General features: G+C 42.1%; 1 protein-coding gene across 1 annotated transcript in view; it reads right to left on the bottom strand.

The window, feature by feature from the left end:
* Positions 1–17,503, bottom strand: part of NPSR1 (neuropeptide S receptor 1) — a 201,628-nt gene that overhangs the window by 27,878 nt on the left and 156,247 nt on the right. Inside the window, exon 6 of the mRNA XM_072153268.1 lies at positions 9,472–9,548. Within this exon, the coding sequence (XP_072009369.1) occupies positions 9,472–9,548 (77 nt within the window). The remainder of the gene's footprint in view (positions 1–9,471; positions 9,549–17,503) is intronic.

Here is a 17,503-nt window from a genome sequence, read left to right as displayed (position 1 = left end):
TGCCATTGAGTGGGGTGTTTAGCATTCATATGCCTGCGCATACTGGTGGTAGTTAAGCTAGTAGTGGTGGAACCCCTGCTGATCTTGGTGTGGCACAGGTTGCACACCACAGTCCGTCGGTCATCCGGTGTTTCTTTAAAGAACCTCCAGACTTCCGAAAATCTAGCCCTCGCCACGGGATCTTGACTACGTGAAACATTTGCCGCTGATGCATCAGCTCTGGCCCTGCCTCTCCGTCTGGCCCCACCACTGCCTCTTCCAACCTGTTCTCGTCAAGGACTCGCCTCCGTCTCAGAAGCACTGTGTTCACCCAGCCTATCAACCCAGCTTGGGTCTGTCACCTCATCATCCTCCGATCCCTCAGTCTGCTCCCCCCTCGGACTTCCTGCCCTGACAACAACTTCACCACTGTCTGACAACCGTGTCTCCTCATCATCCGACACCTCTTTACACACTTCTTCCACTACGTCAACAATGTCATCATCACCCACAGACTGCGACCAGTGGTAAACCGGGGCATCGGAAAAGAGCTCAGCAGCAACCGGACAAGTGGTTTGTGACTCTGGGAAGGGTCCAGAAAACAGTTCCTCAGAGTACGCCGGTTCAAATGCCAAATTTTCCTGGGAGGGGACAGACTGGGGGGAAGGAGGCTGAGGTGGAGGAGCTGGAGGAGTGCTGATTTCGGTGACATGGGTGGACTGCGTGGAAGACTGACTGGTGGACAAATGGCTAGAAGCATTGTCCGCAATCCACGACATCACCTGTTCGCATTGTTCTGGCCTCAACAGTGCTCTACCACGAGTCCCAGTAACTTGAGACATGAACCTAGGGAGTGTAGCTCTGCGGCGTTCCCCTGCTCCCTCATCAGCAGGTGGTGTCTCACCCCTCCCAGGACCACGGCCTCTGACCCCTGCAGTAGTTGGACGCCCACGTTCACGCCCTCGTCCTCTACCCCTAGCCCTCGGGTTCAACATTTTCTAAATTAAAGTGTAAACTGTAAATTTTTTTGGGATTTTTTTTTTTTTTTTGTTTTATTTGTGTTTTTTTTTTTTTTAACAAAAAGATGCTATCCTATTGCTATGGCTAGTTTCTAACCTACACTGACAGCACACAACTGGATTTTGTGCTGTGCCTGATGACTTTGCTGATTTTTTTTTTTACTTTTATTTTTTTTTTATAACTCAGACTGTGCCTAATTCAATCAAACCCCTAATAAATTGTCCCACTTAGGTGTTTGAGATGTGTGTGACACTAAGAGCTAAATATAATGTTCCCAAGTCTCTCTGCAAATTCCTCACAATATGGTACTAGCTGCACTACTAGTGCCAGCAAGGCCAGCCACATGAAAATCAACAAAATATATATATATAACGCGATTGTAGGCCTAAGAAAGTCGGTTGGGCTCTTGTATGCCTAGTTTCTAACAGCACACAAGAACTGGATTTTAAGTCACTTTAAGTTTTGAAAAAAAAAAAATCGTCAGACTGTGCCTAATTCAATCAAACCCCTAATAAATTGTCCCACTTCGGTGTTTGAGATTTGTGTGTCACTAAGAGATAAATATAACGTTCCCAAGTCTCTCTGCAAGTTCCTCACTACATGATACTAGCTGCACTACTAGTGCCAGCAAGCCCAGCCACAAGCAAACAAAAAAATTAATTAAATATAACGCTATTCTAGCCCTAACAAGGGCTGTTGTGTTCTTGTAGACTCACTCCTGCCTAACATTAAGCTAATATAACACCCTAACGCTATCCCTGCAGCAGCAGCAGCTCTCTCCCTAACGGCATCCAGACAGAGAATGATGCGAGCAGTGCAGGCAGGGGCTAGTCTATTCCAGGGTCACCTGATCAGGCCAGCCAACCACTGCTGTCGATGTGTAAGGGTACCACGTCATGCTGGGTGCAGTGCAGAGTCTCCTGGCTTGTGATTGGCTCTGTTTCTGGCCGCCAAAAATCAAAACGGCGGGAGATGCCATTTTCTCGAGCGGGCAAAGTATTTGCCCGAGCAACGAGCAGTTACGAGTACGCTAATGCTCGAACGAGCATCAAGCTCGGACGAGTGTGTTCGCTCATCTCTAGTGAGAATGTTTCTTTACCCACCGAAAGATGAGCAGAAACTGAACCAGCTGGAGGAAGGACCACTTGAAATGCACCATCTACCTCCAGATCTAAGATCCCCTGGACTTCCAGGCAGCCAAACTAGAAATGTGGCTGCAACAGTTTGCCCTGGGCAAGCTGTACTTCTCGGAAGAAGTGTGGCATCAGAGCAAGTATTTAGTGTGGTCATTGTTACACCAAGAAGCACATGCCTCTCCAGACAAAGTGTGACATTACTAACATTTCTCTAATTGAATGAAGCATAGATCCCTCAGATTTTCACATACCAGCTGGAACAGACTAAGTAATTCTGCAGATACAAATTGCCTGTTACTTCTGACTACTTGCTGTTGCCTATGTTATGATGCTGCCAACTTCCTAATTGCATACACCTGCTGTCATTTGCTACTACTTTCATTTGACACCATCTTGTCATGCTGCTGCTAGTACCTTTCATTCCACCACAGCAACTGTGACCGGCCACTACTGTCTTTGTGGTCATGTTCTTATAACAATCATGAGTCTGTGATGGCACTCTTACAAACACCAGACTTGTCCTTAAATATCTCATGGGTGCCCCCTAGATCTAATCATATCACTTTGTGGTTTGGTCCGGTCCTGTTTGTGGTTTGGCCTTATTAAGCTTAAGTCCATACACAAAAGTGCAAAATACCATTCTTGATAAATTCCCCTACATGCTTGTTTCCAGTCTTACTAAACTTTACCCACATCAGACTTGGTTGAAGGCAGTCATGGACTTGATTTGAAGTAGATTCAAAATTAATAGGAAATATGAAGTAAGGATATGTACTACTCCTGATTCCGATCTTGATTTACCTAGAAAAAATAAAGCATAGGAGATAAGTGAGTGTAATACATAAAAAATAACTTTTAATCTAATATATTAAAATTCAAGGTATGTCTCAGTTATGACAATGTGTCACAAAAATACCTGCTTGCAGAAATGCTAACATAAAGTGTCAACAGGTAAAGTATTATGCATTAAATACTCTTACCGTGGTTCAGACGTAAGCCCTGCCTAAGGGTGGAGGATCAGGGGTACCAGGAGGGAAAACTTGTCTGACCCTAGACGACCCCTTTAAGACTCCCGCCCTTACAAGGGCAGTCCACAACTGTCCCTGTTGGACTTCAGCATGCCCCCCTATCAAACGCCATTATCCCTGACGCGTTTCGTGGATACTCTTCAGAGGGAATGTAAATGCATTAGATGCTTCAGTCTGCTGTAGTCCTAGCAGACCGAGCACACAGCGGCATGCACAAAAAAGGAGTAGTGGGACTGCTGTTAGCAAATCGACCCACTTGAAAAAGGCTGCAAGTCTCCGATCCTAGTGGTGGATCAGGAGACCGTCATGTTGCAGGCTGGCTCTGTGATCGCACCGGCCTGAAAGCACTTCCGGTCTTTTAAACCTGAAGCCCCGCCCAGCTACCTCGTGATTGGGCGCGCTGCCATGCTGCAACTCCTATTGGCGCATACTCCTGGGCCGCGACACACTAGGTGAGGCGGACCACAATGAGAACGCCCGACAGCTGCTGTCATCTGACCGCCCATATTTCTGTCCGGAGTGCGACATAAATTTGGCGCGCATGCGCCGAAAACTGCGGGGAGGTTTAAATAAACAATACATTGCCTTAGCAACGTTCAGCCGCCCGTCTCCAAGGGGGCGGGAAGACCACTTAGAACATAGCGATTCTCTATAGCAGAGAAGAAAGACAAACAGACTAGGACTACAAAAGCATAAGGACATGGAAATAATAAGCACAGAAAGACCAGAGGGAAATATGCAGGTGTCAGTTCATCCATTAACTCCTACCTCACAAGCAGAGAAAGGAGAGGAACCTACTGCCGATCTCTGCTTAGTATATAAGGTCAGTACATCAGTCCAGAGGTATATGTGAACTGGTTTATATATGACCTAGTATGGGAGGGGGGGTTGTAGTGGGATTTTTATATTGCTGTTATATTTTAGGGAGGTGACGAGTATTTAAAGAAAGGGTGTATAGATTAGTTTTTCATTTAGACCCCCCGGGTGGACAGTATCAAGTGTGTAAATCCACCTCGCCTCTCTCTGCAGGATGGTCTTGTCCCAGTTACCTCCTCGTACTGGGGGGGGGGTCCGTTCGATACCCATGAAATGCAACACTGAGGCGTCACCATTGTGGTACCTTACCACGTGGTTAGACAGTGGCTTGTCCCTCTTGTGCAGGATGTCGCCCAGGTGTTCACCCACTCTTCTGCGCAGTTCCCTAAAGGTTTTGCCCACGTATTCAAGACCGCAGTCACAGGTTACTTTATAAATGACTCCGGTGCTCTTACAGTTAATAAAGTCCCTCAGTTTGAACGACCTCCCAGTGGCATTACTGTAAAAGAGTTTTCCTGTCTGGATAAAGGGGCAGGCTATGCAGCCACCACACCGGAAGCTCCCTGTGGGCCGTCTGTCAAGCCACGTCCCTTCAGGTTTTGGGGCCACATAATGGCTCTTTACTACTCTGTCCCTAATGGAACGAGTTTTACGGAAGGTGATCTGAGGAAATGACCCCACTAGGTTCTTAATGTCCTGGTCCATCATTAATATGGGCCAGTGTTTTGCCAAGATGGCCCGGGCTTCCTTGGAACCGTTATCAAAGGAGGCTATGATGCGTATTTTCTCAGTTTTATCCGTTTTAACTTCGGGTGACCCCCGTAGAAGGTCAGTGCGATTGGCACCCAGACTATTATGGTAGGCCTCCCTCAGGAACTCATCTGGGTAACCCCGATCACGAAACCTAGCCCTGAGGTCGTTGGCCTGTCTCTGAAATTCTCTCTGGGAGCTACAATTTCTGCGGGCTCGCAGATATTGTCCTTTGGGGATTCCCCTCCGGAGTGGGAAGGGATGGTGACTGTCCCATCTAAGCAGCGAATTTGTCGCTGTTGGTTTCCGATAGATGGAAGAATGAAGTGCCCCATCTTGCGATCTTGTGATGAGGACATCCAGAAAGGGAAGACTAATAGGGTGACTCTCACATGTGAAGCGGAGCCCTATATGGTTGTGGTTCAAAGTATCAACAAACTGTTTGAATTCGGATGCCTCTCCTCTCCAAAGGACAAATATATCATCGATATACCGTAAAAACATATCGATCTGCTCAATGCCTACGGGTGGGTTGTCCCCAAACACACAGGTGGCCTCCCACCAGCCCAGGAGTAGGTTTGCGTATGAGGGAGCACAAGGGCTCCCCATAGCCGTACCCCTGAGCTGGTGGAAGATTAGGCCATCAAACAGGAACACGTTTCTAGTGAGTGTGAATTGTAGTAGGTCACGGACCAATGTGCTGTGTGCCCGGAATTGGGTACCTCTGGTAGAGAGGAAGTACTCCACTGCCTCCAGCCCCTTATCGTGGGGGATGGAGGAGTAGAGCGCCTCCACATCTATACTACAGAGCAAGGTATTAGGTTCCGTTATTACCCCCTCAATATGGCGTAAAAGGTCCTTATGCTTTTGTAGTCCTAGTCTGTTTGTCTTTCTTCTCTGCTATAGAGAATCGCTATGTTCTAAGTGGTCTTCCCGCCCCCTTGGAGACGGGCGGCTGAACGTTGCTAAGGCAATGTATTGTTTATTTAAACCTCCCCGCAGTTTTCGGCGCATGCGCGCCAAATTTATGTCGCACTCCGGACAGAAATATGGGCGGTCAGATGACAGCAGCTGTCGGGCGTTCTCATTGTGGTCCGCCTCACCTAGTGTGTCGCGGCCCAGGAGTATGCGCCAATAGGAGTTGCAGCATGGCAGCGCGCCCAATCACGAGGTAGCTGGGCGGGGCTTCAGGTTTAAAAGACCGGAAGTGCTTTCAGGCCGGTGCGATCACAGAGCCAGCCTGCAACATGACGGTCTCCTGATCCACCACTAGGATCGGAGACTTGCAGCCTTTTTCAAGTGGGTCGATTTGCTAACAGCAGTCCCACTACTCCTTTTTTGTGCATGCCGCTGTGTGCTCGGTCTGCTAGGACTACAGCAGACTGAAGCATCTAATGCATTTACATTCCCTCTGAAGAGTATCCACGAAACGCGTCAGGGATAATGGCGTTTGATAGGGGGGCATGCTGAAGTCCAACAGGGACAGTTGTGGACTGCCCTTGTAAGGGCGGGAGTCTTAAAGGGGTCGTCTAGGGTCAGACAAGTTTTCCCTCCTGGTACCCCTGATCCTCCACCCTTAGGCAGGGCTTACGTCTGAACCACGGTAAGAGTATTTAATGCATAATACTTTACCTGTTGACACTTTATGTTAGCATTTCTGCAAGCAGGTATTTTTGTGACACATTGTCATAACTGAGACATACCTTGAATTTTAATATATTAGATTAAAAGTTATTTTTTATGTATTACACTCACTTATCTCCTATGCTTTATTTATATTGATTGTTGTGAGTAAATTGTGTTACCTATTGGTTGCTCTTTTACCTAGAAAAAAACCTCTAAAAAATTTAGTACAAACTTACAAGATGTACTCCATGTTTGTTTCCATCCTTAGTGAGTCATATCAAAAAGGTGTTTATATATTCAAGTAAAACAGGTGTTGTACATGTGCTCCTGTTTATTCGGCTTTATATCATTCTGCGTTCCTACTTCTGTAAATGGCTTCCCTCAAATCAGATTGCATGCTCTTTCTGACAGGTTCCCTTTAAAATAATTTCTAATTACATTTAAGTTTAAATTGTGTTTATTCCAGAAAACCTCAATATATTTTAATGTGTGATTTCATATTTTCTTGTTAGTTTGTCCTAGTAAGCTTTCATTCTAAGAGAATGAACTGTTCATACTGAATATTTAAAGATTAGCTATATTTTTTGACCTTCAGCTCTTACTGTGATATAATTATGAAGAACTAAGTTTGTGAGATAAAAGTGAATAGGTGCCATTGCATTGTTATTTGGTTTAATCATTATCCCATTGGGTTCAGAGAGACAATATGCAAGAAAATAATTTAGTGCTTAAATGTCATTTTGATTTTTGTAGTAGAACCTAAACTTATTAGGCTGATTGTCACCTACTCATCCTTTGTGCAATATTCTTTTCAATAGAAAATTACATATCAAGAGCTAACCAACTATATTTCCTTGTCTGTACTATTATATTACATTATTAGCATAGAATCTGTAAAAGATTCATATATTGAGTTTATCTGCAGAAATGGTTGCAGTAATAAAAAGAATGAGCTTCCCATACTAAACATGTATTTAACCCTTTCACAACTGGCCCTCTCCATACATGGCTGTTGTCAGCTGTATTATACAGCCAGTAAATACCAAAGTCAGTCCTGGCACCAATTGATTAAATTTAAGATTAATAAGATTAATAAATTTATCACAATGATCTCTTATTTCTAAGTGGCATTAAATGCCCCATGCAACTTTTTGACGGAGCAGAGTTACAAAAATCCCAATGCAACTTTTCGCAACTTTTTTTCTACAAAAAAGCCAGTGGGAAGCATAAATCTCGCCAAATAGATCTATAATAACATTTCTAAAAATTATTAACCAAGAAAAATAAAATAACTTTTTCTTTTCAATATATAAGACACTGGAGCACATTTACTTACCTGTCCTGTTGACGCCCCCGATCCAGAATGTCCGACGAGGATTCGGAGCTGCCACGATTCATTAAGATCGCGTATCCAATTTCCTGCATGTGTCGCTTCCCTGCTGAGGTCCGCTGGAGTTCACGTTCTTCTTCCTGGTGCATGTGAGTGCTGATCTTGCGACACAATTTTGAAAGTTAAATTCCACGGTTTGTCCGAATCAGCCCCTGATTTGTGTCACATACAAGCTGACGCCTATGTGCCACAATCTGAATGCATGCGCCAAAAACCCCTGTGCAATTCAGGGAAATCGGAAAAATTTGCGAAACTTGACGGAAATGAGTCCGACGGACCCTTAGTAAATGTGAATACTAATTCACCAGATCCTAAACGCACTGCAAAGCACGGCCTGCAAATTTTAGCATAGAGTCTGTAGATAGGTTCCATTAGTAAATGTGCCCCACTAACTCAAAACACTTAAAAGAACGGCAGAAAAAAAAAAGAAGAAGAAGAACATGAGGGATCTTAGATATTAGGAAAGATTAAAAGCCAATTTTATCTATTTAAACTTACAAATAGATATGGATATATGGATACGTGACACATAGTCACTCCCTCAAAATTGAGAAAAACTGGCTTATTTACCATAAGTAATGATGATCTGGAGAATAACTCAGTCTGATGCTTATGTTTTGTAAAAGTTTTTTTAAATTATTATTAACAACACTCAAGTGTGAAAAGTAAAATTCTCATTTGAAAGCTGAATTAGTTTTGACTGCTTTTTGGGATTAGAAGAGAGATTGTTAAGTATGTATTTTTTTCTTCCTTGCTCCAGATAAATATGGATAACCCTAACAATGATAAATTCTTCAAGTGTTAGACAAGTGTTCTTGTCTAATTTATTCAGGGTTCTTTGACTAATTCCAGTGTCAGCAAATTTTAGAAACTTTTACAGTGAAGATCATAATTCACATAAAAGTTGAACTGTCTTCATTTAACTGTCACCAAGCCTTACTAGAAATGCTCCTGAACTCTCCTGTGAGTCGTGGTACAAAAGAGCTAAGCAGGAAGTTAAATAGTTGAAACAGCGCAGGGTCCGTTACACTATAGAAGTTGGAAAGAAAATATGCCAGCAATTCCTTTTCTTATATATTCAGACATGAATGATCTTAGTGTCAGCACATATTCTGAGATGTCACAATCTAGTAATACCTTACAAGCAAGGTCCCGGTGAAATTAATGGGTTACTTAGTATTGTATAAGAAAAGGCAAGAGAAAAAATGCTAACATTATTTTCCATCCAGAAACAATTGCAAGCAGAGCACCGAGGCTTGGATATATAGCGATACGGAGACAGCAGTTGGATATATAGCGATACGGAGACTTAATTTGCATATGCATCTTGAGCAGTTAAATACTTTATCACAATAGATAGGGTTGAGTAAATGACCTATGTCCATCAAGTCTAACATTTAATCGCTCAGAGTTAAACTAGAGGAAGACCAAGTAAACAAATAAGCCATTAGGGGAATGTGCTTGCTGACCTTAGATAGGGCAGATTATATGAGCTGGAAAGTGAGATACTTACATAAATGTGATATTTCTTTTTCTTCTTATTTTTTTGTTGCATTATAACATGGGTTGTATGACATTAAAAAAGCAGAGCAACTGTTAGTAAAATTCTAAGCAAACAACACTATCAGTGGTAAGCTAGGCATACATTGACATGATGTAACTGTAATGCCAGTGACTTTTACTGTAAAATTATTGTGGAACAGAAACAGAAAGAAGAAAAACTTACCAGTACAGTTTGAAACGATAATTCCGTGTGCCTTGCTCTTTGACCATATAGTTCTTATTACGATAAAGTAAATTACACTGTTGAAAAATAATGTGAACATGTTAAAAAGTATGCCCATAGAGTAATATTTTGCTGGTTCTTTTTTATGGACTGAGCTTTTGTTGGAACTCGTGCATTTTTGTTTGAGTCTATTGTTCTGTTGATGTCAAACCCCTAAAAAGATTTTTTTTTTGGAGCGCTCTGATCTGTAGCTTACTTCAAGCTTAGTGTTTTGACAGTTGCTTGCTGCAGCACTTCCTTTCGGGGAGTTGCTCTAAGGCAATGTAGCTCTGTAGCATATGCACACATATCACCTTACATACAATCACTTGCACGCTCCTTCCACATTTCCAGAATCTGTTCTTTACTGACCATGTAAACCTCTAAAACCCCAATTGTTGCTCTAATTCATTCTTGTCTCTACTACTGTAACTCCCTTCTAATTGGTTTCCAGTTACTAAACAGTCTATTCTTAGAGCAACAACCAGACTTGTCTGTCAATCCAGATGCCTCAAGGATGTGTCAGTCACTGCACTGGCTGCCAATCACCTCACATCACCTCAAATTAATCACCCTCATCCACAAAGCTCTGCACAGTGCTGCCCCTTCCTACATCTCTACCCTTGTTACTTTCTTCCTTAATTCCAACCCTTCACATCTACAGAACTTGTCTTGGGCTGCATCTATTCTCTGGAATGCACAACCTTGAACTATAATACTTATATCAAACTATTATGATTTCAAACCTACCCTAAAAACCCATATTTTCTGTCTGGCCTATCACATTCCTTAACTGCATATAACTTGACTTTTTTTTCTATAAAGCTCCTCTGATTTCCCCTCCGTCTATCTAATCTCTCACTGGTTACCATTTAACAGGTTTCTCTGCAGACTGATGCACTCTGGTTTCTGTAAATATTGATAGCTGCTGGTCACTGGTTCATTCAGAATTATTTATCTATTTATTTATTGAATGATCTTATTCCTTAAAGAATAGCTGGACAAGTCACCTCCTGTGTTACCCCTTCATCCTCATAGACTGTAAGCTCTTGCGATCAGGGCCCTCACTCCTATAGCTGCATTGAACTACGTTATTACTCTGTAATGTCTTATTTTAGTTGTATATCTAACTAATGATCTGTAAAGCTCTGTAGGATATGATGGCAGAATAAAGATTATTAATGAATAAAGATGTATTATTATTATTATTATATAGCCTTATCTTATGCAGATTACTGCAGTAAACACTAATCCAGGACAAGTGCATGGTGAGCCAACTACACATAGAATGATACTTTGTGTAGTTAAACAGTTAACATATCTCTTCCTTTCTCTGTTCACAGCTATCACAGATCTCTGCACCGATAACCATGCCAATCACTTTACAGTGTATATATAGGTTATATACCAGTGCATATACCCATGTATGTCTTGGATTTATTGTAGAGATGTGTGCGTGGACCAGAGAAGAGATACAGAATTTGATGTCGCTGTATAACGATTTTTATTATTATACTGAAAACTTATCCCAGCTTACCCAACAAGGTCAGAGAAGTGAGGTACATGGGCCTGCCATGACCTGCCCACCTACTCACTGCCGTCTATGCGTCATCTCCTGCTGACAACGGAAACTACTAAAGGGGTTTTCCAAGAACATGGAAAACCCCTAGGGAGCTAGGGACAGAGTGGCAAAAAAGAATGCATACTGACTCTGACTCTCAGTCCTCAAAGCGCTCTGGTAAACCAGTATTAGGGGCTGCAGAGTTCCAGTGGGTCACAAGATCTGATTCAGCCTGAATAAGTGGCATCCTTGGGCAACAGGACATCACTTTTTACAGTGGACTTACTGTATATATATATATGAGTATTATCTTTATAACAAGTAAGTGACCTATGAACCAGTACCTCTCCTCATAGTGTATTCTGCAGGAGAAATAACAATATGGTAATTAACAATTACTTCTAATTCTAATAGTCAATTGGAATATCCTAAGGCAGTGATGGCGAACCTTTTAGAGACCGAGTGCCCAGACTACAACCAAAACCCACTAATTTATCATAAAGTGCCAATAAAAGTAGTCATTTATTTATTTGTTGAACTGTTCTCCCACAACTTTCAATCATACCTGCCTCCTGAGGAAACTGATACAATTGAAAGCAGGAGAGCAAATCCAGAATATCACTGTAGCTTCTCTCCAGGGTCTCACAGTACAGGAAGAGTCATGGGGCCAGCAGGAGGACCTTCAAAGATAATCCAGTCTTCTCCAAACTTTCTTTGCTTTTCCTTCAGTCCCAAGCTGTCAAGAGATTCTAGGTGCCAGGGATCCAAAGTTAAGGATCCTATAATCCAGGATGCATCTCATACATGCTTGGCTACTGAGGTGCCAACCTCTGAGGACATATAAGATACTTCCTTGGAGATTAAAGGGTTAAAATAGCATGGAGATTAGTAAATCTTGACTCTGTGCTGATTTTGAGTGCCCACAGAGAGCACTCTGAGTGCCACCTCTGGCACCCGTGCCATAGGTTCGCCACCACTGTACTAAGATATCCTTTCCTGCTACATGAGCAAAAAATACAATCACTTTTGGTGTAATTTAAATTGCAGATCAATAGGTCGCCAACAAAAAATAGAGATACTAGGCTGTAGTCTAAATTATTCTAATGTAAACAAGATAAAAACTATTTGAAATGATTTCCAGTCCAACACATAAATTACCATATTTTACTTAAGTTAGAACAGCTGTTGTTGCCATGTTTGTTACTAAAGCCATTTTGTTCTTAACTTTAAATTATTTTCACAGAAACTGATGCTAAAAGTGTTAGTTTGTTATGGATTGATTGAATGAAAGTTAATCATTTCTGAGAATCTCATACAAATGCGACAACAAATACATCTGCACTTTCACTTGTCACGTTTGCAAAAATGGCTGGAACAAATAATAAAATGCCAATATCTCTGCAAACACACAAGCAGCGCTCTTCATGCTGATTTGGAAATTCTAACTTGCCATTCTATTAAACAACAATTTTTAAAGCATCACAACAAATCCACCTGAAAACACTTTATTTTTTTTGTGTTGATCCCATTGATTGTTGACAAATACTTTCATTATCTATGGGCAATAGCCAGTAGGAGAAATAGGTGGCAAAATGGGAGGAATGGAGTTTATGGGGGATGTTTATTTTAAGCCTGGAAACACCTTCTTGTCTTTTAAATTTTTTTTCTTAGGTTTTGGCTTATCTCATTTATCAAACATGATCTATTTGGGATTTGAATCTGTCAGTTATTTGCGACTTTTGTCTAAAAAGTCGCACAATACGTCACAAATGCTTAAAGGACATCTACCACCAGATTTACTATCATGCTCGTTAGGGGGTCGTTAGGGGGTCTTCTGCATCAGTTTTCTGTTCCATTCGTCCAAGAAAACAATTTTATTAAAATATGGTAATGAGAAGGAGGCACTCAGGCAGACGTAACCCGGCTGTCTGCAAGACTCGCACATGGGCGGTAGAACTTATCTTGGGCAGCTGAGCACAATAAAAGTGCTCCCATGCATGCGCAAGACTTGCAGACAGCCAGGTGACGTCCTGCTGCGCTTGCAGGAGGGAAACTATATGAATTTTTATCACTGGGGCGAGCATAATTTATGAGTGGCCAGAGCCAGGAGAAGCCTTGCTGATGTATATGCCTCTGGTTAATTACCATATTAAAAAAAATCATTTTCTTGGACGAATGGACCTTACAAAAGAGCAGAAAACTGATGCAGTAGACCCTCTAAGGCAGGGGTCAGGAACGTTTTTGGCTGAGAGAGCCATGATCGCCACATATGTTATTCCGTAAGAGCCATAAAATATGCACATGCCCCCAGTAGATAGGTAGTCCCAGTGTCACAGGTGCCCCTGCGATTTACGTCTCGGATCGCAGACACACCCGTGCCCCTCTCACTGGCTGCGCCCCTTTCCGAATTCACTCACCTCTCCACGTTCCTGCACCAGTCCTGGTGGCCAGTGCGTGTGCAGCAGTTCTCGCAGATTTAAAGGGCCAGCGTGCAGCTGATTGGCAATACCCACTTCCCGGGTTCCTATAAAAACTGGCGGCTCCCAGCATTCCCCGCCGTATCTTAGTGCTTCATGCCCATGAGGAAGCTATCCACGGTGTTTCCTTCCCAAGTGTTGACCTCCCGTTGTGACCCCGGACCTGTTCCTGATTCTGCTCCTTCGCTGCCAGCCCTGACCTCTTGTTCCTTCCCTAACCCTAATCATTGACTGTCCCTCTCCATGCAGCGCGACCCGACCGCCGCCGTGAATACACGGCGGGCGGTCGCGAACCAGTTAAAGGACATAATGGAAAATTAAGAAGTGTTGTGAACTTTCCCTGGTATATTCATTTTACCCTAAAATTGGTTTATTAGAAAATTGGATAATCGGAGAGTCGTTGGGTATTGGGCATTAGAATTACATATTATGCTAAAATCAATATAATGCCTTAACATATTTGCTGAACCCCTGAGATGCCAGAACTGTGGAAACTCCTAACATCTGAGCCCTCTGTGAAGCAATGACCCCACAGGTGTTTTGTTGATTTGTTAATGCTGAGCTTTGACAATAAAAAAAAAATCAGTGTTTTTTCAATAAAATTCACTTTAGCTTTAACTTTTAAAAAAAGGAGCACCATTAAGCTCTTTAATACCAGATTTCATCAGAATCTTTGTCATATGCGAGAATGATATTTTTCCAAAAACAAAATAATTTTAGCCCTGAATTTTTCACAAGCACTTTAACAATAAAAGGACTTTATGGGAGGTCAACACACGTGAATTTCAAAGGAAGTATAAAATATATATATATATATATATATATGTCAAATAAATGGGTGAATGAATCTCATAAGACATTGGAGTCCACAATTAAATTCCAGCTAGAATCCACAGCCAAATTCAACCTAGAATGAACTGTATTAAGGAATTACTATGGTCACTTTCTATTTTCTTAGGGATCACTGCTCAACAGTTATCTTATCATCCCAAATGTAATTTTAGTGAAAGTTTACACTTTTATTATAAAGGTGTAGACAATTAACACATCATTACAACAATGGAGAGAAGGTTATGGAGCTTCAGTCCATCCCCATCCTTTCCTGATGAAGAATCTCTGAACTGGCCACTGAGAATAGATCAGTAAAGTAATAAGACTCCTTGTAGGGGTGTGTGAGGACTTATGGCCATTGATGCTCCACTGGGGGATTCTGGGAAATATTCAAATACATTTTCAAGGATGGAATATGGAAAACATTGACTGTTGGCTACCTTGTAAGGCGGCCCCTTTTAACATCAAGCATGGCTTTTTCAGAAGCATCAATTACTGTAAGTCTCCACATGCTCTTAATGGCAAAGATTCCTTAAAGGGGTTTTCCTACTAACAAACATATCCCTTGGATAGGGCCTAACTTGCTGATCAGTGGGGGTCTCAGTGATGAGAGCCCCACATAGCACAAAAATGAGGGATCCGATGGGGTGCCACGTACCTCCGTCAGACCCCTCGTTGCTCCATCAGACTAATGGAGCAGATGGCCGTGCATGAACGTTCTGCTCTATTAATCTCTATGGAGCTGACTGAGATCGCCGAGAGCCGCGCTCTGCAATTTGTGTCAGCTCCATAGAGATTAATGGAGCAGAACGGTCATGTGCGGCCACCTGCTCCATTAGTCTGATGGAGCGATGACAGATCCTTTGGACCCCATCGGACCCCTTGCTTTGTGATCTGTGGGGGTCTCAGCACTGAGAGTGCAAATTTTTGTTTGGGGGAAAACCCCTTTAAGGAGTCTTCTTACTTGCCTAATGTCGTCTCAGGCTTATCACTGAGCCACACCAGTTCCATGCACTGTACTGAAGAGATACCAGCACACTTAAACAGTGCTGTCCACATGTGCTGTGCATCATGTCATTAGGCTTTCTGAAAAATTCATGCTTGACGTTAAAGGGGTCTGCATCACAAGGTAGACAAGAGACAAATTTTTGCTTCTCCCATCCTGGAAAATGTCTTTGCAGGTCACAGAGAAGGCCTAGAGCACTCGAGTATAAGGTGAGTTTTTCAACACAAAAAATGCTTGAGAAATTCAAAACTCACTTTTCCAGCGTCCCCCACAGATCTTCTGTTTGATCCGTCCATCAGTGGTAGGTCCATGCGACGTCACAGGTTTTGACATCAGCTGCAGCGCCACACAGACCTGCCACTGCCAGATGGATCGAACAGAAGACCTGCGGGGGCACCGGAAAGGTGAGTAGTCACTTTCTTTTTTAATTGCATTGGGTAAACTGGGTCTGGCTGTATAATGGGGCTGGGTCTGGCTGCATGACAGGGCATGGATCGGCAGTATAACGGGGCAGGGTCTGGCTGCATGACAGGGCATGGATCGGCTGTATAAAGGGGAAAGAGGCGGGCTGTGTAATGGGGTAGGGGTCTGGCTGTATAATGGGGTGGGGTCTGGCTGTATAACGGGGTGGGGTCTGGCTATATAACAGGGCAGGGGCTGGTTGTATAACAGGGCAAGGTGCTGGCTGTATAAAGAGGCAGGGGCTGGCTGTATAATGGGGTAGGGTTTGGCTATATACTGGAGGAATGCGGGCTGGCTATATAATGAGGCACGGGTTGGCTATATACTGGGGAAGGGGCCTGGCTAGCTATATACTAGGGGGAGGCTGTGACCAATGCATTTTCCACTGTAGGCTTATACTCGAGTCAAAAGGTTTTCCCACTTTTTTGTGGTAAAATTAGGGGCCCTGGCTTATATTTGGGTTGGCTTATACTCAATATGTTAGTTTTGTTTTGGCAAAATGCCTGCTGTTGCGCTAATCTTTGATAAATGGTATTTAGGCAGAAAAGCTGCTTAAAAATATAACATGCAATTCAAAAATAAAAACAGACATGTAAAATAAGATACGTGAGGTTGTACCTTTTTCCAATAGTAGAAAAAAAAACATATCCTCTTAGAAAAGTTGAGAAATAATGTTTCATCTTAAGAAAGAATTTTACTCATAAATAAATGCTTACTTTAAAAGAACTATAAATGCTGCATAGAGCAGGTCATAACAATGAGGTTATATTGTTATGGTACACATAAAATTGGGAAAACACTTTCATATCTGAAAGTATACATCTCTCTCATTGACCTTATTTCAGCCATATGCTGCACAAATTGGAATCTTGCAATTCAGAAAATGTTGTTACCATAGCTAGAAAATAACTGAAGAAAATCACATAAATGGTATCCAAGCAACATTTTGTTGATGACATACCAAAATGTATTTCCTTCAAGATAAATGACAATTTTTAACAGAAACTAGCACATGCTGTTTACAAATAGAACATTCAGTTTTGGTTATGCTTAACATCACAATCTTGGTGCAAATGTCAGACTATGTCCTTAGTTATATATAGCAGAAAAATTGTACTCCATAATACTCAGCTTAATACTCAGATTTTTTTGTGATGTTTCGTATTTACAAAAAGTCTTTCTCAAATTCACATTAAACTGGTTGTTATGATGGAAGAAAAAGCAATAAACAAATGTAGCGCCAAGGCATAGCACATCTGTGCTTCTGGAGTAGTGCGCCACATTTTGTTGTTCAAGGTTACAATAAAAACTTTCATGTTTAAGCTGAATAACACAGATTTATTTTTCTATATGGTTTTTTTTTAACCCCTTCCCGCCGCGGCCCTTTTTCGATTTTGCGTTTTTATTTTTCACTCCCCACATTCAAAAATCTGTAACTTTTTTATTTTTCCATGTACAGAGCTGTGTGATGGCTTATTTTCTGCGTAACAAATTACACTTCAAAATGGTGGTATTTAATATTTCATGCCGTGTACCGGGAAAAAAATTCCAAATGCAGTAAAATTGGTAAAAAATCGCATTTGTGCCGTATTCTTGTGGGCTTGGATTTTACGGATTTCACTGTGCACCCCAAATGACATGTCTACTTTATTCTTT

Source organism: Engystomops pustulosus, chromosome 5 (assembly GCF_040894005.1).
Source record: "Engystomops pustulosus chromosome 5, aEngPut4.maternal, whole genome shotgun sequence".
In the NCBI taxonomy this organism is placed as follows: domain Eukaryota; kingdom Metazoa; phylum Chordata; class Amphibia; order Anura; family Leptodactylidae; genus Engystomops; species Engystomops pustulosus.
This window is presented reverse-complemented; position numbering and strand designations above follow the sequence as displayed.